Below are 24,857 nucleotides of genomic sequence, written 5' to 3'. Positions count from 1 at the left end.
CTCCCCTCAACGTTCACACCTTGATGTGCCTGGTCATTAGTCATTTCCTTTTTCTCGATAAGTGAGTATGAGCTACCACCAAGTTATTATAGGAACTCCCATCCTCCTCACCCCTCACTCCATCGCTGGACAACTATCCCATGCAAGGGGTGATTATTATCATTGGGTGTGGGACACATTACTTAAATGTAATAAGATAAATACTTTCCAGGGAGTCACATAGGGGTGTTAAAGACTTGCAGTAACAGTGTGCAACAGTGCATAGATTCATACCAAAGCTGTAAGATACTGTATCCTATTGTATAGTAGACTGTAATATGTTAAGCACCCTAAAAATATGCAACAATTCATTCTGAAGCAAAACCACAGAGTCAGAAACGACTACTGTACGTCTTCACCCAATATTCTGGTAACTGCTGCATTTTAAAAATACAGAAAAAGATGAATTCTTCATGGTTTTGTCAACCTACAGTACTTTTTTTCAATTTCAAGATACGGTATGACTCATCTGATCAAGGTCTGCAGTGGGATTGTGCAGATTCCACACATATCCCCTTTAATAAAAATGAAGCCATGAACTGCTATGAAAAGAATAACCAAACAAAAGCAATATTTCAAGCGCGCTCGTATTTTAAATTGAACTTACTCCATGTGAGTCGAAGTGAAAAAATATACCATTACAATATATACATGTTGAAATCCTGAAAACAACGGGAAGACAGAATGAATTGTATCTCGCACTGCATCAACAGATCAGTAACACTTCAACAAGTTGCTGACTTCTCCATTGTGTTCAGTGTATCCCAGTGAAACACAAAGTGTGCGCACAATGAGTAGGCTCTTGCGTAGGAACATAATGGAACAATAGCCCCTCCGACTACAGATAAGGACAGCAACAATTCACGGTCAAATAAACAGTTATGATGCCGACAATAGTATCACGCAGCTGAATCAACAGTATATACAAGCTGAGATCGGCATCAGCCCTGGCTTTGATCATACGAGACTTGGCTGCTGCAAGTAAAAACAGTGTTTACAGAATTAGCAGAGTAAATGTCCAAGGCCCTAAAAATAGATCTGATTAAAAGCAGTGAAGATTTCATTGAGTGGGAATGAGACGTTAGTGCAAATAGAGTTTTCATGTGAAAGAACGGTGGGCAAAATGGCATTTGAGGAGCTTTCTGATTACAATCACTGAGCTGTGAAAGCTGTTGTCGAGGAAAACAAGACATGGGAGGTGACAACATTACGGCCTTTTCAACAGCCATTTTGACTTGTTAGCGGGGGAAACACAGGTGTTAACTAACAACATCAAAGATGGCTGCATTGCGATGTGTATCTCACACATCAGTAAGCTGGCGTGCAAAATAGCCTCCAACTGGTAAACCTCAATGTAACGCAGGTGTTATTGCTGATAGACTTTTTCTGCTATGAAATGTTAGCATGGAGTTAGTTTGTTATCTAAGTTGTTCCTGCAACACATATACAAAACCATAAAAAAACATCAATTATAACAAAATAACTATGTGTGATCTGTTTGTGTAGGATTAAAGCAACACTTTGGAACTTTTTCACCTTAAAATAAAAGCTTCAAAATAGTTTTGATGCTACGGTGTCTTGTAACTTCAGTGAGAGGGTAGGATCACAGGGTTACATACATGTTTACGTCAACATGCAAGTTTGCAACACATAACATTGTTATGACGCCATGAGTTTTGTTTGGAGTTAGCACCTACATTACGTTACAGACCAGGGATTTGTATTTACGACTGTGGTGTTGCACTCACAAACTGTGGGGGGCGCCACATCGCACAAAATTTCAACATAATGTTGCTTTAAGGAACAGACTTTCATTTCATTACGCAACCCTGTGTTGTATAATGACAAATAAATTACATATTTTACATATATATGTGTGTAAACCTTCAAATGAGGTTATAAGCCTGACATTAATTGGCAAAGGGGATTTTTTTTTCTCCTCATCTCTGCTGTGTTGTGAAGAAATTTTTTAATCAAAATTAAACTACTAATAGAGCCAAGAATAACTGACAATTTTGAAATCGTTCTCAGAGACTAGATATATCTAAAGCCTGTGCCACTCTAATGCTCATGCAGCATTAAACCACTGAATTTCATTGTGTAAAGCTGTTGCTGTTGTTGTAATGTCACAACATAAATGGTGCTCACTTTGCATTATAAACAGGACTGTCGTCACGCTGTATCTATTAACATTTCATTTTCTTTGCCCACTTTTATACCATAACATATGCTGACCTGATAATGGTGATGACACACTGGACACATTGCCAGTGCATCACAGGGCAAAGACAGACAGTCCGTGCTAATTTAGACTTGGATTAACCCACCTGACTTGCATATCTTTGAAAACGCGCCTCTGATTATGACTTCAGAAGTCTGATGATGAGAAAATCCCACACTTCTTTCAAATAATTGCCAACGAGGGAACACATGTCTGAAGAAATATTTAGACCACAAAGTTCATTTTGAGCCAAGGTATCAGCCTCGAGTAAAGGCCCAGACACTTCAGTGGGCTTTTCTGGTGTCTGCCCTCATTCCATATTCAGACTTCTTAAATTGGTTGTGCCAATAAATCCTCTCTGGCTGAAAACCTTTGCATGTTGAAAGCTGTTTGGTTTCAGTTCATTGTCCTGAATTATTAACACGGTCTGGGAAGGGGCATTACATAAGGCCTTGTGTTTACAGCTGAAATATTCAGTTTTCATTTTAAGTTCAGGGAAAGAAAACACAGTGACTTATTGTGCCCAGCAGCCCACGTGCGTCAGGCTCAGGCAAAATGTCTTGATGAATGAGAAGAAAGATGAGAATCAAGGCCTCCAAAAACAGTTTTCTAATAATAGATGCCATGCACACTCCTATTGTTGTGTCTCATAAAACTGAGTGCAGGCAGGATGTGCAGACAGTGATTTGTTAAAACTAAAGGCAGATGGAAACCAGGTAAATGATATGTTCTTTCCGTCCACTCTTCACATTTTAGTTTTATCTGTACAGCATGGGTGTCATTCATCATCATCCTCCACCTCTGAATACATCAGAGATCAAACACTACAATAAAAGAAAATAACTTTTTTACAAGAACACAAACTTGTTGTAACGAGTACAATTTATTCAATTTCCTGGTATGATCTGCTGAACATACAAACGAGCTTTGTAGTTTGAGCTTGATATGCTCCAATAGTAATTTAAGGATGGGTACAGCTTGCAGACATATTGCATAAGAGAGAGTACACTCTTTAATCTTTTGCTGTTCTTCAACACAACTTTCATTCTTAAAGGGTAACGCCACCAATTTTACACATTAAAGTGTGTTTACAGGTTTTGTGGAGTACTACTGCATATGTGATAAAAAGTAGTATAAATTATGTGTCTCCAGAGGAAGCTGCATGAAATCTGGCACCAGGTTTTGGAAAGGAAGAAGAATGCATGGAATAAAAAAGGTTATATAAGTATTTCTGGTTCTGCTGCATCGATTTTGATCATTTGTGTTTAAACTTCCAGTCCAACAGTGTTGTTGGAGACCAAATCCAGGTGCCTTCATTACCCACAATGCAACTTAGCCTCTGAGTGACGTCACTGGAGGCAATTTATGAGACTACATGCAGCTTCCTCTGGAGCCACAACAGGCTTTAAAGTACCTTTTTTCACATATGCAGTAGTACTCCCCAAGACCTGTAAACTCACTTTAATGTGTAAAATTGGTGGTTACCCTTTAACACTCACCAGTTGACACCAGTCAAGGAAAAGAGCTTGTAATTAGGTGTAATTGTACGAGTTGTAAAGAGAAAAGATCTATTATAGAACTTCAGAGTGGAGTAACTGTATCAAATGAGACTTAAAGAGATGCTTAGTGTGAACGTGTAATAGCTGTAGAGCCGTTATCTGATCAAAAGGCTGGACAAGGACAAGAAAATATGGCTTATCAATAAACACTTGTTTGCTAGAAAAATCCTTCTACAAATGTTCACTGCGACATCATCACAATCAGGCAATAAGTAAATCCTTCAAATCTCACCGAGTGACCCAGAAATTCTCCTTATTTCTACGTAAAAAAGCACATAATCTTCTCCCTGCAGTGACGCCATCGAGCAGGAGTGAAGATATCACACGACACATCTTCCATCTGGCCGCTTTGAAAGGCCTCTGCTGTGGTCATAGCTGCTACTTGTGAAAAATCAGAGCTATGTCAGGAATGGTCATCTGACAGCAGGCCTGGAGAGGTTTCTCCTCCCTGTAGCCTCTGCTGTTCTACACACTTGGTACAAACAACAGCTGCAGCATGCTCACACTGTGCCAAGACGCTGACGCCCCCTGGCACAGGATCCTAACTCTTACCCCGAACCCGGTACCACACCCCAAACTTAAAACTCTCTCTTAAATGCTGCCTGTAAACCAATCCGAGGTGGTCTCTATATATTCTAATTAATACTTAACTAAATATCCCATTGTAAGCATGTCCTTATGGTCTGCCACAAGCTATGAAAATTACCTGTCATTAGCAGTTCGTAACACCATACTGCATCTCGTCTTAAATACTATATGGAGCAATAAGGAAAGAGTTAAACTCCACCTGCCTCCGCCTCTCAGACAGCACATTGCAGCCATGACAGGCTGTCCGGTCATTGTGTACTGAGGACTTAGTGGGATGTCATGGCCCGAATACCTACAGGGTTATGCTGGTCTAGGCATCTTACAGACCCTCTCCAGCCTTATAAGGGCTGTCAGAGTGGCAGGGTGAAAACAGATGCACCTGTCAATAGAGGGAAAGGAAACAGGAGGAGGGAGGGCTACATCGAGGTGACACGTTTAAAGGAAACGCTGCGTTTATTTACCTGCCAAAGTCATTTGGACAGCTAATTGCCTCGCCTGGTTACCCAGGTTGGTTTCAAGCACAAACACAACGCTGAGTGAATGCTGCTGAGCCACCTCCCATCTCCCAAACATGCATTATACAAGCATATCATACATTTCCTGTGTTGAGAGGAGCAACACATGTATTTCCTTTGCATGCAGTGAGAATATAGGGGAAAGGCACTTGCAGTCAATGATAGAGACAACCGTCTTCAACCAATCACAGATGGATACGCAACTATCCAGCTCGCGTGCTAAGCAGGAGGCCTATTGGGCAGAGCTACAGAGAGCTAATGAATCTCTCCGGGAGGACTTACCCGCTGGGCTGGAGCCCACACCACTTGGCACTGAAAGGTCTGTGGTATCCAGCATGCCACCTAATGAGATGCACAGAGTGATATGATTAACCATCTGCATCCTTCTGCAAGCTAGCAGAGATGTGATGGAGATGCCAGACCAGACATGAAATGTCATGTAGATCTATCTTCAGCAGCACACGAAGAGGGAGGCATGTGCTCCCACCAGTGTCCTCGCAGTGGGGAAATTTTCAATATATGACCAAAGACAGCAACATCAAGCTGTGTTCAGCATGGTGTTTGCTATGTTCATAAAGTTGGAGAGAGTGAATGCAGCATTCCACTATGAGGACACACCTCCAACATGCAGTTATTTATTTCCTGAAATCAGGTATCTTTGGGAGCCTCTCTTAATAATATTATGAACACTCAGCCAAGCAGACGCTTTCAAGAGACGCACTTAAATGAAAGCACACGATGCTAATATGCCACATGCGCCTGGATGTTTTTTTCAGCTTTTGTTGAAATATGTTGGTCCAACATGAATCAGAAAAAAAGATACAATAGAGATCTTGCAGCTGATAATCACGAAACAGGAGATATCGTCATAAACAACCACTAAGTAAACCTCCTGCAGATGGGAAGGTGTCAGCCAATTCTGATATGTGGTCAAAATTGAATGAGACATTTTCACACCTTGTTGCATGTACCTCCATCGTATGCGATGGAGCTGAATCTTGCAAAAGCCATCTGGACTGACTGAGTCACACCAGCCACACAAGTACTAGCGTAGAATGACTTCATTTTTTCACAATGCTGATACAGTAAAAGGTGTGAAGATAAGAATTTAAGACTGTGGGAAAAATATATCAAACAAACACCAGTTAATAGGTGTCAGTATGACATGACTGCTTGACTTTAGGAGCAGTGCATCCAACGGCATCTTGAAAACAAGGTTGAAACTCTATCTGTATTAGAAACATCACGAGAAAACCCTGAAGTTACCTTAAATGAGTAGTTTACCACTTTAGCCTAGCTCAGCATAAAGAGTGGAAGCAAAGGAAACAGCTAGCCTAGCTGAAGCATTGTGCTTTTTTTGGGTGTGGTGTAGGGGAAAGAGATGCAGGGCGCACTGATTAACTGTTGTAAGAAGTACAGCAGGAGACTCTCAAAATATATAATTTATCATTTTCACATTTCTGTTAAGGCTAACTCTCTTCTTAGCATTGGAGAGAACCAAGCTAGCTGCCCCTCCCCTTCTTCTAGATTTAATGCTAAGCTAAGCTAATGACTTCCTGGGTGACCACCATCAGTTTTCACCAGAACTGTTTCCTTTCTTTCAGTGTTCTTGTGCATGTAAAAGGTCTTGAAAATGAAAAAGTCCGGTCCGGTCCAACAGGAGCTCCTCTCGCACAGAAAACACTGCTCCTGAAGTGCCTGAAACACCTTGTCAGTAGTCCAACACATAATTGTGTGACTTTGTGACACAGTACGTCACCATGTTACACATTTGCATAATTTATGCATATATTCACTGTAGAAGTGAAGCTATCTGGAAGCTGAAAACATGACGAAGCTGACCCGAGACACGGTGAGCTGTGCTGGCTCAGGCATGTGTGAGCCGACCAATCAGAGCAGACTGGGCATTAAAGAGACAGGAGCTAAAAAGGAGCATCTCAGGCAGATGGGGAATACAGTGCTGCCGCACTCACTGCGCAGTATGAGGAAACTGAGGTGTTTTTTGAGCATTACAGCATGTAAACCTATTCTAGTATAAAACTAAAATAAAACCATGAAAGTGAGCATAATATGTTACATCACAATAATTTGAAAGACGCTATAATCACATTCAACTTCTAGTCAAAAGAGCTTTTGTGAAACCTGCTCTGAGTGATTTGGATCATCCTCAGAACACTTTGATCAACTGACATGGGTTCTTGTCCACTAACCTGCACTGCCTGCACTGGTGGGCCTCTGGGGGCCTCCACTCGAGCCCACATTCCTGTGCAGAGAGGCCTGTGGAGGGGACAGCATCCCACTGTCACTCAGGGAGGCTGTGGCTGCTGCCAGGGCCTGGCTACCCAGAGTCCCTCCTGGCTGGTACATGGCATTAGGATTGGACACAGGCACGGCCACATGCATGGAGAAGTTCTGCTGAGGCAATGCTGTGGGCTACAAGAGGGAGACAAACACACACAGAGATATTTACACACAAACACACTCTGAATCCATGGTCTGATGGTTGTCATGGCATCATTAACAGAGAGCGACCCTGGAGTTTTTTGTCTTTTTTTAAAGGGACAGTTCATCCCAAAACAAAAATACATATTTTTCCTTTTAGCTGTTGTACTATTTAGCCATGTAATTGTTGAGTTTCAGAGATATTGTCCGTGGAGATGTCTGCTTTCTCTCGAATATAATGGAATTAGATGGCACTTGGTTTGTGGTGTTCAAGGCCCCAAAAAACTAAATTTATGAAAATTTCCGTTTTATTGGAGAAAAGACAGACATGGCTACGGCTGACATCTCCAAAACTCAGCAACTCACATCAAAACAAACTAGATGGACAAACAGCAGTAGAGGAAAAATATGTATTTTGTCCCTTTAATACATTAATAAATTCACAAAATAATCAGGCAGAGGGCACACTAAAGAACTGCAAAAAAGTAAGATGCAAGTGCATTTTAAACTCAGCAGTTGCTTTATAACAGAATATTTTAAGAAACATTTCTGCCCGACATTGATCAACTGAGGCTGATTGAGTGACATCATATAACCATCCAAAACGTTTATTCTCATTAACATCATACATACAGAATACACACATATCTTCAGTGCTACCGAAACACACAGAAAACACAGAAAACACAAAATCCAAAAACATGCATTCAGGTGATCACTTTGGCATTGCAGCAGTCAGCACTACAGATGTACTTTTTCTTTCTGAAACACTGCCGTGTAATGTGTCTCTCGGCACTGCAGAGACGGGAATGCGGGGACTCACAACGACAAGAATCGTGACTCACTTGCATTTACCTACAAAGTGCTGACTGCGCAAAGCGTAAGTGAGAATGACAGGTGGCAGTGAGAACGTTTCATCATAGCATTATCCAGTGAGCCGGTCGGCTGTTATCATTAGTTTGTTAATGGCAAAGTGATGCTCTTCATGTCAGGAACATAGAGAGAACGACTGCTTAGTAAGCACTATGTTCTTGCATAATTCTAATATTGTCACGCATGATAAGATCACAAAAGATTTGTGGCGTTTTAGAGGGTGAGCCAGTGTGGTACGTGATGAAGGAGAGGGAAGATGCTAAATGATAGTGTAGTGTTAGTGTGCTGTGGGAACACTTTACTGCTGGAGTATGAGATATTTTATAGTAGGCTGCACTGAGAGAGACATAATAGGAAGATCTGAAAGGAGAAATGATAAACATTGCATTATCAAAGAACTGTGAAGTCTTTTTTATTTGTTATATTACGAGATGAAAATCAGGTTTGAGATGTAAAACCTTAAATCTCAGAACCTGCAGAAGTTTATGATAAACACTCACGCTACGTGAGTATTTACTGTACATTCCTGATGTGTTTAAATAGCGACTGCTGTTCGAGTTATGATAACATGACCATGATACTAGGGTGTAATCTTTCCAGCAGAAGCATGCAACATTTCACCTGTTCACATGAAATGTGATCTTATCAGGGTGTGCCAAAATATCAGTTGCCGAACAAATCAACATAAGAAACAAATGCACGCCCAGTGAAGGGGGGGGGAGGGGGCATTAATCTTAAGCTAGAGTAGATCTGAAAGAAGTTGACAGAGGTTCTGGAGGAGGGGGGGGTAACAAAAAGAGGAAAAAGTTAAATGAAAAAAAGAGTGAAAATCCTTTTGTGCCACAAAGCCAAGCAAAGATGTTGCATTTACAGTACTTACGATTTTATGATTTCTCATCATATTATCAAACTCCTCATTAATTTTTTTATACTTTTCTTCTGTGTGAGGAGTGAGGACATATGAGGCATCAGGGTCCGGGCTATCACAACCTCTGTGTTCTTTCTTGTTTAGCGCCTGTAGTGAACATCAACATAAAGACAGGAATCAACACAAAACAGCAGGGGACAAAGGAAGTACTTACACCACAGCGCTTGTACATTAAATCACTCTCTTCGCTTAGTTTGCCGAAATGGTCGTCCATGAGGGGGCTGTGCCCAAAACAGTCATCGGGATCAGGACTAGCACAGTCATTATGGCCTTTGTTTCTCAATTTCTGAAATGAAATTGCACAGTTGAAAAGAAACAGAATACAAGATGTGGCTCTGTGTTTTTTGCTACTTTTATAGCAGAGAAATATGAAACAAATGTACAAAAAAATCATCAGCTACTGAATGTTTCTCCTTCAAATTGTTTCTTTTATTGCGGCACAACATGAACAGCTGCTGCACCAATGCTAGGTTAATCTGGAGTTCGACACATGGCTCTGGACCAAGGGGAAACTGAAATGTCACTCTATATCCTTTCACCCTTCAAGTGTTCAGAGAAACAAAATATTGTCCTCCTCCTCCCTTTTCCCCTCTTTCCGTCTCCTCCTCGACCTCCCTCCCTCCCTGCCTCCATCCCTCTCTGTTCCTCCTTCTCTTGCAGCAAGTGTGTGTTTGCATTTTTCATTATATTTCAGTTATCATAAGCCACCCAGCTGGAAGAAACCACTGCCTAAGACGATAGTACAGCGGAGCACTTTAAGACCGTCCCAGTCTGTAATTCAGTATGGTTGTCACTCGTGGGATCTTATCAAAGTTAATGCATGTGGGGAATAAAATGGATTATCAAATGTGGTCAAAGATGCTTATTTGAGCATGAAATTGAGCAATTATTGTAAAAGCAAAGAGCTCTTAAGTACATAGGACAGTGTGTTGTGGTGTTATAAAGAGCCTATTCTAACTTCAGGGGGAAAAAAGCTAAACAAATAAACGCAACGCCGTGCTCCTTTGCTCACTTTCATACAGGCTGTTCTCTGCTCCTCATTACAGCTCTGAATAGCAGTGTTAACAAGACTCGCTGACAGCATGTGACAGCTTGTGATATCAAGGCAGCGTACATCAAAACATGATTTATGTGTGGCTCTCAAGGTTCCTCTATCAGGCTGCTGCAGGTCCACAGCAGCCGCCCTGCCCTGTCTGTGGGCCGCCTCGGAGGCCTCGTGTCTACAGGAAGGTCGCTGACTCCTGTGGATGCAGGGGTCAGAGTGCGAGGTGGAGGAGAGAAACCTACACACACTAATGAGACCTTACTCTGTGTTTCTGGTCTTCGTCACCCAACAAAGTGGAAAATGTGTGTGTGTACGTGAGAGAGAAACAGAAAGTCTTCGAGTAGGAGTGTGTGCGGTGCATATGTCTGAGTGTTGTGTTGGGTGTGAGAGTGTGTGACTTTTGTGTTTGTGTGTGTTATGTGTGGGGGGGGGGGTATTTTCTACAGCTGCTACATCCTCTGACAGCAATGTGACAGTGCGTTTAGACAATGCGGCTAACCCAGCGCTGCTCACCACAACCTCAGTGTAAGTTACATTTCCTAAAAACCTGTGCCATGGCTCTTTATGAGACGCCTGCATAATATTATTGCTCGTTAAAACCAGATTACCGCTCGCTCCATCTCAATGCACTCGCACGCATACATGTTCTGAGGTTTGTGCATTTTTAGCCGCGCAAGAACAATGTTAATGTACATCGTACAGGCAGAGATGTGACTGTGTACGCCGAGACAGAAATAAGGAAGTTCAGAAAAGCACCAACATCTCTTCAGACCTAAGTGTCCACAATGCCCAGAGGAGAGTAAGAGAGAGAGAGAGTCCTCTGGATAATGAATGGCTAGCACTGTACCACAGATGCATTACTGTTTGGTGTGGTACAGAGCAGAGGCATTCTTCTCATTCTAAGAAAACGCCTTGCTGGTTCATTTCCTGTTTACTGAATGAACCCTCTTTAGTTAGGGTCCTGAAAGGCCTGTGTTTACTGGGGTTAAAACTATGCACTTTCTCTACCAGCGAGCCAAAGATCTGATCTCAACCTGCAAATTTTAAGCTCCAACCTGCTCATTATGGGAATAGTTTGGTCGGACTGGTCGGGCACGGCTGTGCGAGATGGGCAGGGCTGCTCTACTTTCACAACAAGCCTGGCCAAAATTCAGCACGCCGCACCCACTGGCCCAAGCCATTTAGGGAGGGGTTGCAGCAGCACAGTGGGTGAGCGGGAACCAGATAGCAGCAGACAAGGGCAGGCAGCACAGATCTGTACCGTGATACATGACGTGAATCACAACGATACAGGACTGCAACTAATGTATATATTTTCATTATTGACTTATCTGTTGATAATTTTCTCGATCAACGTACTAGTTGTTCGGTCTAAAAATTGTGTTTTGTCCAAAACACCAAGATTATTGTCAAAGACAGGCAAATAAAGGGAAAAAATATTCACTTTTATAGAAATGGAATCAGATCATTTTAACTTTTTTCTTAAAGGAGACAAATTATGTTCATTTTCAAGTTCATTATGTTATTAAGGGGTTCATCTAGAATAGCTTTACATGCTTTAGTGCTTAAAAAACACATCAGTTTTCTCACACTGTCCAGTGCTGCAGCACTGTATTTCCCCTCTCTGTTTTAGCTCCTGTCTCTTTAAGGCCCCCCTCCAGAATACCCAGTCTGCTCTGATTGGTCAGCTCACACACGCCTGACCCAGCACCACTTACAACAACAGAGCAGCTGTGCTAAATAAAAATTCTTAGGTGCCAAACTAGCTGCTTAAATTACGAAAATTTGTGACATGGTGACATAGTGTGATGTCATGAAGTCAGGGAATTAAAGGCGGGACTATCGACGAGGCCTTTCAGGAGCAGCGTTTTAATCTGTCGGTACGGACTTTGACCTTTTGAACATTCAAGATCTCTTACATGCACAGAAACATATAGAAAACACTAAAGGAAATGAAAACATCAAAAAAGCATAATAGATCTTACTCAAATTGATAAATCAATAATCAAAATAGTTGGCCATTAATTGAATACTTTACAACTAATTGATTAATCATTGCAGCTCTATACATGTTATCTTCATAAAGATGCATTTAAGGTGCTCTATATACAAGAGTTTCTTATCCCTGTGGCGTTCTAAATGCATATCACATTGAAGGGCTTGGAAAGCATGGCTGTAATTCTTTGTTAAATGACTTGGCATGTTTCGGGTGTCCCACAGACGCTGCCCACAGCTCCTACTAAATGGATCACTAAATCAGCACATGGCCAAACAGGTGTCCCTCTTCCAAACACCTGTCAAGACCTGGCTCCCCATGCTGGCCAATCAGAGCCAGCCGCGCAGAGACATGGCCGTAGAAGGGACCACATGGAGCCCTGAAGGCCACCCGACCCCAGATCAACTTTGCTCTTACATGTCGACGCTGCGGACTGCTCCCGACACTACAGCGCTCTGACCTAGAAAAGGGGAAACTTGCCAGACAATCAGGAGGCAAAAAAGAAAGAATAACTTCTTTTTATGAATAGTTTGACAAAGGCGGCTTCAGAATGCCTCCGAAATGTCGTCGAAACAAGCTGTGGGGTTCAAAAGTGAAGCTGGCTGGACGTGAATACAGCTGAGGATGGGATTTTCAGTAGCATTTCTGATGAAAGATGGATAGGGGATGTTTGTTGCCGGAGAGGGGGGCCGCAGAGCGTATAGACAAGGGAACTTGTGTAATCTATTCACAAGGCCCTGAGAGGCTCACAAAGATGAGTGGGAACAAGGCCAGCTGCTATTTTCTCACAGCAGTCCAAACCTGTATTGATAGAAATTTGGCTCCTCAGATAAAAATGAGACTCTGAGTGGCTGACGTCAAACCAACTGGCCACTATTGTCTGTGCGCGCATCTGTGTGTGAGCGTCCAGCATTTCCCTTGTGTGGTACTTGGACTTCTCTTGAAAAAACGTTTTCCATTGGAGGAAGCTTCCTTATGCTGAAGAAAACACTCGTTTGTCGTCTCCACTGCTAACCTTGCTGTAACCATGGGGAACATTGAGCACAGCGATTCCCTCTCCAGATTTGCGGTGCATGTACAGTACAGAGGGCTTCGTTTGCAGCGAAGAGCAACCTTGCATACCACTTTGATTTGAAATCGATGTATTTCCGCCCACTAAGTAATCTTAAAAACTCATTTTTTTTATACAGTTCATCATGCCTACATTCTGCTCGGTCCTTGGTCGCATGTTTACTTTTAAGCATTATATTCTCATTTTTTATTGCAAAAACTGAAGCAAACACTATTCCATGGATTAAAAATAAAACTCAAGCCATTGCATAAGCCACCTACATCACCTGTTTCTTGAGAAGTACTTTCAGTGAAATGGGCCCATGCAATTTACTCTGCTGCTGTGAGTCTTGGAAAACAATTTCACTCTGATGTTCTCCCTCTCTTGTGTCAAGAGAGCTTTCTGCATTTAACTTATTCATGTACTGCACGGTACTGTACGTGAATAGAAGGCAGGGTGAAAGGAGAAAGATAGTGGTTCGGCATAAAAGCTAAACTTCAAAAATTGTGGGGGAGATGGCTGAAAGGAAGGCATGAAGAGGCTGCTTCTACAGTCTCTTCCATTGTGCCTGAATCACAGTCACTTACAGTGGCTTTCACTATCGGCAGAGCACCACCTGACCTGTGACTGCTGCACCACGGCTCTGATTACAGGCCCCCTCAACAGCAAGACAGTTTGTAGCGTAATGGCACAAAATGTTTCAAAACAGGAGCACAACACCATGGTTTAATGCATGTTGTGTTCCCTAACCGACATACAGTAGAAGCTATACTTCAAGCGGCCGTGCAGCAGAGGCCTCCCCTCACCTCATTCCAGCCTCTCACCCTGCAGTGCTGTGAATTAGCCCTTGTGCCCGCCGCAACACTAAGCAAGGTAGCGTGCTAATCCTCATGACATCACCATTGTGTCCAGGCCGTTCCATCTAATGTGCTTATCAAAGGGCTTCTTTGAGTGTGAACGCACTAGGAAATCAGCATGGGGAGGCGGCTGATAGGAAGGCTTTTATCTGCTGAGGAATATTTCTGCTCTTATATAACATCTTAAGAGACTTTCACTACCATCATGTTCCCTTTCCCCTGTGGTGCTGTAGTCTTCACTTGAGGGGAATAAAAGGCTCTTTTGGTCGGTCTTAAGGCACTGTATGCCACGGCCCAGCAGCACTAGCAGCAGCCGTATTCTCTCTCTCCACCGCACATTGTGAGTTGGGAGTGAGGGGCTCTTAGATAAGGAGACCTCTGTAATTCCCAGACATATCTTGTTTTTATCTCATGACCATTTGCACATTACCGAGCGGATTGATATCAGGATATGAGGCTGGATTCATGTCCTTCCTTTGGCTCACTCCATTGTCTAGTTACTCTGTGGACAGGAAGACAAGCAGGAGGGGGCAAGCTCTCTCGTCTGCATTTTAGTTTGATACTGTTGTCTTGTAGCCGTTAGAAAAACAATACACAGAGCGAGAATCAGTCCCACCTGACACCACAACGACAATGGACGGACCACAATGAGCTGTGAGCGAAACGGCAGACTAGTAGTGACAAAATGAGTCATGCACACTAAATGTAAAGCAGCCACAGATACATACGTATGTTTCTGCAAAACACGAATATGTTGAAACTTTGCATTTCTGTAAGTTATAACTTTTTTTCAGTTTTTTATCATCTGACAACACTATACTTATGCTCCGGTTAGGTTTAGGCAGAAAAACCACTTGGTTAGGGTTAGAAAAACATGTGTTTTGACTTTAAATACCTGTTTCGGTGACCACAAACAAGGCTGGAAATTGTCCCGAGGTCTCCTTAAAGTATCCAGTGCTGTCACGCTTATTAATGTAGAAACGTTGCGGGTTTCCTACTTAAATGTATTCATTAGTTTCACGCTTACAACGTTGAACGAACTTTACTGTTTCACCTACACCCTGGTTGGTCTCGCCTACATTATTTAAAGATATGGTACTTAATATATCTGCATTAAAATGTCTAAAGACCTCTTTGTTATATATTTTATTGAGTCGTGTAGTTACTTTATCCAAATGTTTTCAAGAACGTTCAAACGTGGAGAAATGGCAATTTTATTCAAGGTAACAGTTCCTTTCATCGCCTGCTGCTATAATTTTGTAAGAGAGTCAGAGAGTGAGGACGGAAGTCGGCGAATGTGACCAAACATAACATGAATAAAACTTAAAAGCATTAGACTTTAGACTTTCATCAACAATGGTGGTTGTTCAATAATGAGGACAAAAACTCTCATAATCCCACGTGACTTACATGTTTTGTTTTGATTGAGAGACCGCTCAGGGCAAGAATTACAAACTGCATCTGAAGCTTTCTTGTTTCTATCTGAGATGTTTTTTGACGAGAATTGATCATTGAAAAATAAAAAAATGTTATATCTCCTGCTATAAATCAACTACCCGAAAACTTTTTGAGAATAGTCTATGGCTACTACAATGCAGCAGTCGTGAATGCCCTACTGTGTACTACAAATAATTACCTGCATTTGACTGGCGAGATTGCCAATTAAATATAGCCCATCCATTTAACAGAATAAGAGGCAATTGGTGTGCAGCGAGCATTCCCTTCAGAGCTTTCCGCTCTGAGACTGTGGTGAATGACGGAGTGACAAAGCTATTAGCCGCCTCAGTCAGAGAGAACAGTCTCAATCAGCGGACTGCATATTTTCAGTATAGACAAGAGGGAATTAAACTACAAATTGAGGATAAAGGCAAACCAATGTCATCATTATCTACAGATTAAAAAGAATGAGAACACACACTCTGTTCCCACTCCACATAAAGGAAAGGAGGCACACATTCGAAACTGATCAGAAGAAATTACACTCCAGACAAAAACATTAACGTACAGATTATTGAACATCTTTCTAACCGTTTTTACTCCCTGTCTCTCTGTCTCCCGCCTTCTCTTTCTCTCTCTCTGGTCATTGAGTGGATCATTAGCTGTCAGGGCCCTTGAAACCATACCCCCAACCCTGAACTCCCATTCCTGCTCGCCTCTAAAATATTCATAAGGACAATTAGGAGTTCCGATAAGGCGAGTACGGAGGGCTGGGGGGCGTGCGGCAGAGAGGGCAGGATGTGCCAGCAGGACGTCTGTTCTGCAACACTCTATACCCAGACCACAGACCTGTCCTCATCAATCTGAGACACAGCAGCCTCCCTCTTTGCCCCCAGTCAGGCCAGGCAGCCAGGGGAAGGTGGCACGGTGCCAGCTAACCCCCCCTCCAGAACCCCCTCCCCACCCACCCCCATCCCAGCAGGCTTTGCTCTGTCCTCGCCCCTGGGCAGGAGGGGTTGGCCGCACAGCACGCACAGTGGGAGGAGGGGGCCACAAGGGCAAACTGATTGTTGCACGAGCTAACTCACAGAAGCCGCTGTGCACGAAAAGGCAAGGTCCCGTTTCAGCCGTTCAGCCCGCAAGGTCATTGAGGAACGCAGAGGGTGGACTTGCGGTTCTGATGATCTTTAACATAACGAGTATCAATGCTGCTCTGTAACTAGATCAAACCAAATTAGGTCAGCTCAATGTCTGACCTATTTCATGTGGTTCATACCACAGATATGACAGGTATGTGGTTGGAGCTCAGTTTGAGCAGCTATACATTAAGTTACTGCAGAAAAGTAACGAATCATGTTGCCATTACCTTTTTTAATAGCATTGAATTACTTTTGGATTACATCCTACGATTCTGCTAAGACACTAGGGTTTATCAGTCTATAATATAGTAAACCTAAGTGCACATTATTTGCAAGAATACTGTAAAAATTATGGCTGCTGATTTTGACATTTTGAGGTTTTATTCACCATTGTTGCCTCATTTGTTTGCACTGTAGTTGTGTATTACTAGTGTTTTACCGACAAGAGGGAACTTTTTTTATGCAAGTATCATAAGTTACAAAGAAAATGAATGATATGCATGTAACACCCAATGTTATATATTGGATTCCTACACTGATCAGCAACAATCACAACTTATAATAATTACACAAGATAGTCAAGATAACCAAAAATATTTTGTTGACAGACTTGTTACAAAATACTGAGCAAATACTTCAGAGCTTTGATCTGTTTTATGTCTGTCAGACAACTTAATTTCTGTGGAAGCCGATGCATAAAGGCGAATCACTTTTTCTCTGCTCTACAGGGCAAAAGGTATGTCCACACACATCAGTTCAAATACCGTGTCTTCTTTTAAACTATCTGCATTAGTCAAACAAACTCGACTGCTGTCAGCTAAGCTCTGGTTCCAAGAACCTTTGCAGATGTTTAACAGGAATAAGTGGGGGGAAAAAATGAGTAAGAGAAAAATGTGTAATTCAGCTTGAAATATTACTCAAACATCTTCTTCTTTTTTCAGTTGAATAAAATGTTAAGTTCCAGATTTCAAGAATGAGCACATCTAGTTTTAACTGGTTAGCGTCAGTGGGTACCAATGTTAGGAAGAAGGCACCATGGCTTATGGTCTTTTGTTGTTGTCTCTATTCATGATATGCTCTCTAATAGACCCTCAAATTGAAATAAGACATATGCGACGTAGTCAAGAGGCTGGAAAAAAAAAAAGAAGCTCTGACGTCAATAAGGGACGACATGTGCTAAAAGCAAAACTCTCTCAGCAGTAACCTGGTAACAAGCATCACACGCCGGAGAGCAGAGACATAATAAAACAATGAGATGTTATACGTGATGGGTCCAAAACCAGTGCTTGATAATGGAGTTAAGCCATTGAGCAATTCAAAGGAAAACTGTTGTACGGCTGACATGTAAAGAGCAGGGCTACTGATTATTATGGCAAGTTTGTAAGTAATCAAAGTACATCGTCACTGCTTGAAAATCATAGACCATTAGTCTGCTATCAGGCAACACTTGCAGTAAATCTGCTCTATCGCAGAGGACACACACTACAGAAGAGTATATGTTATACTCGCATGAACATTACCACAACCGTTTCATTACACTGAGAAAACTACAAAAGAGGAGTGGTGACCCTTTTTCACTAAAAGCCCAGAGGAAAAGGAGTCCTTGTCCTATAAAAAGGGGCACTTTGAAACCCAGCATGTTGCTCGTAACAGAACCATTAATACTGCTTCACTCAGTGTGGCAAGAGAAGACTTTTCAGACAAGTACCACAGTACTCCACATTAACGTTAAGATGCAACGCTGTACGACAAGAGGAGGGTAATGACAAACTAAATGAACTGAACTTAACACTACCACATTCATAACTTTATAATGAGGCTGGAATACAGTATTACCACATCGAATACACAATGTATAAAAATCTGATGTCACTTAATTAATACATGCTCGTGTCTCAATGTATCACTGAAAACATTTACAAAACAGCAACTTATAGTAATATTTCCGTTTTTCTATTGTTATTTTGTGTCACTCTATTCCCAAGGTTAAAGGGTAACTCCACCAATCTGAAACATTATGTTTGTTTACAGGTCTTGAGGAATACTACTGCATATGTGAAAAAAAGTTGCATAATGCCTTTTGTTGCTCGAGAGGAAGCTGCATGTAATAGGATAAATTGCCTCCAGTGATGTCACTCGGTGTTGCATTGTGGGTAATGTAGGTGCCATGTTTTGAAAAGGAAGGAGAATGCATGGGATGAAAAAGGCAATATCTCTAGCAGTGTTACACAAGTGCATGGTCAGACCAGTGGACTGCTTTTGAAACCTGTGACATCACTTGAGGCAATCTATTAGGTTACACGCAGCTTCCTCTGGAGCCACAAAAAGCTTTAGACTACTTTTTTTCCCCTGTAGACCTGTGAGCATACTTTAATGTGCAAAATTGGTGGAGTAACCCTTTAATATGCAATTGGACTCATACTATAACTGTAAGTTCCTAACAGCGATAACCCATCCCTCTGTTTTCACTATAACACTTCAGAGTTATTTATTTTTAACTTGTCCTACTGCACTAGTCTGAAAATAGATGCTGGTGCCGTATGAACAGCCAGCGTGTTTGTTTTGACCCGAAGGCCGAAAGGTTAAACGCCTGTTCTCAGGTATACAAAACACTCCTGTCTGGACAGGAAATAGGAAGTTGTTCATCTTTACAACTCGCTGTGTTTATACGAACCCCAAATAAGAGGCCATGATGGGATTTCAGAATGAATGGCTGCCCATGCTGCTACTTCACCGTCCTCCTCAAGAGACAACCGAATGACTGACGGGCTTAATGTTTATGTGGCTGCATGTAGAGAAAACCCACAAAGTAATATAACAGAGAAAGTACATATTCATTATTTTTTTTGAAGTTCCATTAAAGTAATCATACTTCAGGCAATACCATCATATTTAAGATAATCCACTGTACTGTCTGTGTGACCTACAGTCAAAATGAAAATAAAGAAATTCATTTCAATATCACTCCAATAAATCACAGGAGACCAAAAGTGCACATACTTTTTTCTGTAATATTAAAAATGGGCTGGCAGAATATTTCACATATATTGAAAAGCCCTGAAAAATCAACATCAACCCAATAAGTCTATGTCAATAGCAATGACATTTGATTTAGCTTAAAAGGGATTTCTCATCATTGCTGCTGTGAGCTCTGCGGTGAAAAAACCGAAAAGTAGAGGAGTAATGGTGGGTGGTGGTGTAGCAAAGGGTGAAGAGCTGAAGGTGGATATTGAGCATAATCAAGACTTGACCATGAAGTAAATGAACCTAATGAGCACTTTTGAATTGGCTAGATGTTTCTTAAATTCCAGCTTTTTTTTCATCTGACCATATTCACCTCATTTAAAGTCTATATTTGGTATAAATCTAAGATTTTCAATCAGAAATTTGCTTGAAAAAAAAAAAAGAATCTGCTCTTAATTCAGATTTTTTTTGTTCCATTAAGACTGCAGCTTTCCCTTTCTGAGACACTGTTAATAGACCGGCAAAATTATAGATAATGATGTAGATAATTACATACAAAGAATGGCCAATTTGACCAGTCAGACAATAAGAAATCATGGATACTTCCAACTAGAATAATGACTTGTCACAAGTGTAATCTATCCCAGATGCAAAATGTCTAATTAACTTGCTATTCTGCAAAGAACAAAGAAAACACTGAGAACAGAGGCATGTTCCTGTAAAGACCTAAAAACACAAACCAAAAGTCAAAGGAGAAAGACTACCTCAAACAAAAGGTTAATAAAAGGGCTAAAAAGATAAATGTCCTATATTATGCTCATTTTTATCTTCATACTTTTATTTAGAGTCTCTAATAGAAAAGTGTTTACATGCTTTAATGTTCAAAAGTCACAATATTTTCCTCATATTGTCCATTGCTGCAGCACCTTTATTCACCCTCTGTCTGATAGCTCTGATTTAGCGCTTATCGCTTTAAGGCCCCCCCTCCCAAAAAGGTCCTATGTGCTCTGATTGGTCAGCTCTTACAGGCCCGAGCAATCACGTCTTGTTTAAAGGCACAGTTTCTGAATACGAGCTGTGTGCGTTTCTCCCTGGATTGAGCAGTTTGATCGTTTCACAGGATTAAAAGAGCACCTACACTTGTTTTATCAGACATGGAAATCTCACTTTCAACAATATGGGACCTTTAAGGTTTTCATACAACTGGCTTATTTGACTTTTAGTGAATTACATGAATGCTCATTTGAAAAAAAATTGCTATCCCTCCTTCTGTGTTCACTGTGATTAGAGTCCAGACCAAGGCAGTGCATGATATTTACAGTCACAGGTCAGAAGTCAGGGGAAGAAGGAAGAGAAAACCTAAACTCAGACTTCTCTAAACTTCACAAATAAGCCCGCACATCTTAACATATAGACAAATAGACTGAGCCTCAGCCTTGTTTAGTTTGTGCCTGCAAACATCAATACAAAGGAAGACGGCCCCAATAACAAAGGTATTGAGTTTTGTCTTTCGAGAGAAAAACGGCTCTGTTGCCAAAGGAAGTGATGTCATTAATGTTTCTGGTCACAGCAACGTCAGTTTCTTCAGAGTAAACAGACAAAAACGTCTGAACGTATAAATAGAAGCAAACAAGAGCCACAGCGACAAAAACTGAGCTGTCTGCACACAAATGTTCTACAAAGTAACATGAAACCACTTTAAGACGACCAACTTTCAATGGTCTCATATGTAATTATCCAAACTACAGCTCAGACCCAACAACCATAATGTGAGTGAATTCCTGTACTTATCCAGCCAAATGTTATGGACTTCCAGTCATCGGAAACAAGAGATTTACTGTACTGGTCAGCACAAACACTGAATCCCTGAAAATACGATATCAACTCTACACAACCTGTGAAAACGTATGTTTATCTAACTATTTGCAGGAATAACTGCTCACAATACTGTTCAGATAATAAACTGTTACTCGTTTTAGAGACCATGTAACCTGCTTGTGTACTTTAACTTTTGTTATGGGCAATTTGTGTTCTAGTTTTGCCAAATAATCAATAATTTCAAATGTGACTTAAAACAGCTTTACTCTGTTACTGTGCGTTTCAGTCCGTTCACTACAAGTTATATACACCTTACATTCCTGATAAACATTTTCCAAAGCACACTGTCGGGTTTGAGTTTCATGAACTTCTGTCAATTTCAATTTGGTGTGATCATTAAGACAGAGATTAAAAAAATATTTAAGATTATTTGTACATAACATAACTGCACATGTTTAACTTTCCACCAGTGGCATAATTTTTTGGTAATGCCTTTTTTAACCATAAATGTAATTGTAATTTACTAAAATGAAGATTCGAAACACTTGCTACTATATTCTGTATGATGAAAATATATATTTTAAAAGGCAGAGTGCCTGACCTTTGTTTTAAATACATTTATATATTTAAATTAATTAAGTTTGACATAAATGTATCAGTTATATAAGTTGCAGAATACATTTGAAGTGGATCTGTGACTGTTTTGAATTAGTTGAGGCAAGACAGTTGTTTCCACCGGGCTGCAGTCTACGAGGACTGAACTACTGAAAGATGGAGAGAAAGCAGAAGTCTGGTGCACAGATGCGTTAAGGCGGAGGAACGTTTTCTGTGATTCCCGTGATTTTTTTGTTGTGTTTTGTTTTTCTTTAATTAATGCAGGTTTGTCAGCATGAAACTGGACACTAACTTGTTTTCAGTTTGTTGTTTGGAGTTGACTGAATAATTTATTATCTTGGAGATCTTTTCTCTGTGTTGGCAAGACTGACAGCAACGGAGAAAAAAAACGGTTTAGAGTAGCGGATTATAGCATCATGTGAAAAAGATATGATGAACTTACAGTCGAGCAGCAACATATATTATTTAATGATATATGATATACTAAAACTAAGATCATGTTGGGTACGACGCAAAGTGTAAACAAGCAAAATCAGAAGTAACTATATGAATATTTTAAAGTGATACTAGAAAACACACCATAATGTGGTTGTGGTATTGTACTTCCAGCTCAGTGTAAGTTTCTTAACTGTAGCCACAGACAGTATGTGCAAAGCCAGATCAGATAATATGATGAATGAATGAATGGATACAGAAGCTCTAATTTCAATTTATAATCGAGTCACAACATTTTTCTCACTAATATTCCATGTTTACTGCTTTTATTTTCATAATGCCAAACTCTTTCAACCAAAATAAACAGTTTTGTGTGTTCATAATGCAAAATTTACTTTTTATTGGCTCAGTTGGGATAAAAATCTTGATCGCATTACTTATAAATAATAATCATCCCACAGAAGACCTGTCTGTTTTATCTGTTAATTCATTTTTCCTCATTAATATATGATCAATGTGTCGGAAAGGTGCATACTAGCTATAGCTACTCTCATGTTGTTGCACTAGAGGAGGCAGTAGTAGTGACAGCGTCCCTGTGCGCCAGCCAGAGCCTCATTTGACCATCCTGGTATGTTTTTGTCACAATTATAAATACACACTCAGGACAATCTGCCTCTGCTCCTCTCACCAGTGCGCTTTGATATTCAAGGATTTGTGCTTACTGTTTAAAACAAACACAAACAAGCTGCCGCACCGCAATATCCTCGACAGACTTTGGAGTTGAAAGAGTACTGATCTACTAAATATTTGCACGGCTGAAGCTCGTTTTCTCACGGGAATATTTGATCAAAAATTCCGCTGATGGGGAATCAGACGCAGATTTAAAATGCAAATTGTGTTTTTGTTCGTGGGAAGTTGAGGTGTCACAATGGGAATGCCAGCACAAAAACAAAAGGGGTGAAAAAAAAAATTAAAAAGTCATGATTCAGAACCACATAACCTGTTAAAAACTTCACTAGTTGTAGTGAAATATGTATTTCTTATCTTATCTTTTTCAAAACATAAAAGTAAACCGCTCAGCCTTTTCAGTTACACAAATCAACACATTTTTAAGAAGTCTGTGTTAAACTGAGAGCCATCTTTGAGTGAAATGAAACTCCATTATTCTTTTTGCTCTAATCAACCCAAGAATCTGATTTATCGAGTGACGGTTTTGGACAGTTTTTCTGCTCATTTTTTTTTTTTCCTCTCGCTCTTTCATCTCTCTTCCTACCACCCCTTCCACCCCCATCCGTTCCCCGGCTTCCATTTCCAGTGAGCCACCAGCAGGAGGATAATTGATCAATCATGCTAATTGAAGAGTCTGGACAGCTAGCCCACCATAGCAGATGTGCCAATTTGCATTCATTAAGAAAGAAATGAGTCTTAATCACTGCTCAGCCTTTGATTGACAACATAAACATCCCCTGTTTGAAACTCCTGGTGCCCGCTCAGCCCAAAGCACTGTAAAGGATTCATTTCATAACTGGTGATAAAAATGTGTTTTTCTTTGAGCCACTAGAAATGCACTTTTGAAGCACAGCATTGGTCTGGGGAAAAGAAAAAAAAAAAGATATATAATAAAGGACATGGTGACAAACTGAACCCTTAGTTGTGATCGCATAAAAAGCTTTTGTCATTTTAAAATCTGCGAAGGGCAGTCGAGAAATTCTCAAACAAAAAAGGAAATAGGTGTGATTCAGATGAAAACACAAGGCTTGACATTCAGTAATGGTCAGGATTTGCATTTCTTATTATATGATTAATACAGCTCCATTCATAACAACAGCTGATAGCGATCATGAAATAAAACCTAATGGAAATGACCTGATAATTTTATGCTCATTTCCTCTCACTGTAGTGGTCTTGTGAGAGGGAGGCGTTCCTTCATAAATAGAGAGGAGATTGTCTGTTTTTTCCCCGCAAGTCACATTAACAATGGCCGCCCCTCTTTATTATGAGGAAGATAAGCAGAATTTCCCTATGAATGATCTTCTGGTTGTTTGCTCTCACAAATCATCGGGGTAAATAGAAGAAGAGCGCTGGAAAGTCAGCGCTTTGCATATGGGGCAGTCCAGTTATTTACAATTACAAGGCATTGGTATTTGACTTAAATTGCATTCTCAAATTGGGTTAAAGCCTGTTCGCAACCCTGATTTTATAGGATTACAATTAAGCGTTGACTTAATAATCCCGTGCGCCTGCGAACCTGACTAATCCAGATATATACCGTATACCTTAATTGTATTGAATGGCTCAAAGAGAGCGGAATGAAGCCTGTGAAGCTGCGATCTGA

The 24,857-nt window shown here is 40.8% G+C and overlaps 1 protein-coding gene across 10 annotated transcripts in view; it reads right to left on the bottom strand.

Moving 5' to 3' along the window:
* mef2aa (myocyte enhancer factor 2aa) overlaps positions 1-24,857 on the bottom strand; it is a 72,691-nt gene that overhangs the window by 8,583 nt on the left and 39,251 nt on the right. For 4 of the 10 annotated variants that reach the window (XM_084364046.1, XM_084364044.1, XM_084364049.1 and 1 more), the window contains exons 4-6: positions 9,118-9,252; positions 7,133-7,355; positions 5,205-5,264 (exon numbers count right to left, since the gene is read on the bottom strand). In XM_084364046.1, coding sequence (XP_084220172.1) covers positions 5,205-5,264; positions 7,133-7,355; positions 9,118-9,252 — 418 coding nt within the window. Of the gene's footprint in view, positions 1-5,204; positions 5,265-7,132; positions 7,356-9,117; positions 9,253-9,319; positions 9,452-24,857 lie in introns of all 10 variants that reach the window. The other 6 variants (XM_084364048.1, XM_084364050.1, XM_084364052.1 and 3 more) reach the window with 3 other exon arrangements.

The sequence above is a fragment of the Pagrus pagrus genome, assembly GCF_965226575.1.
Source record: "Pagrus pagrus genome assembly, chromosome: 10".
In the NCBI taxonomy this organism is placed as follows: domain Eukaryota; kingdom Metazoa; phylum Chordata; class Actinopteri; order Spariformes; family Sparidae; genus Pagrus; species Pagrus pagrus.
Note: the sequence above shows the minus strand (reverse complement) of the source record. Positions and strands in the feature narration are given on the sequence as shown.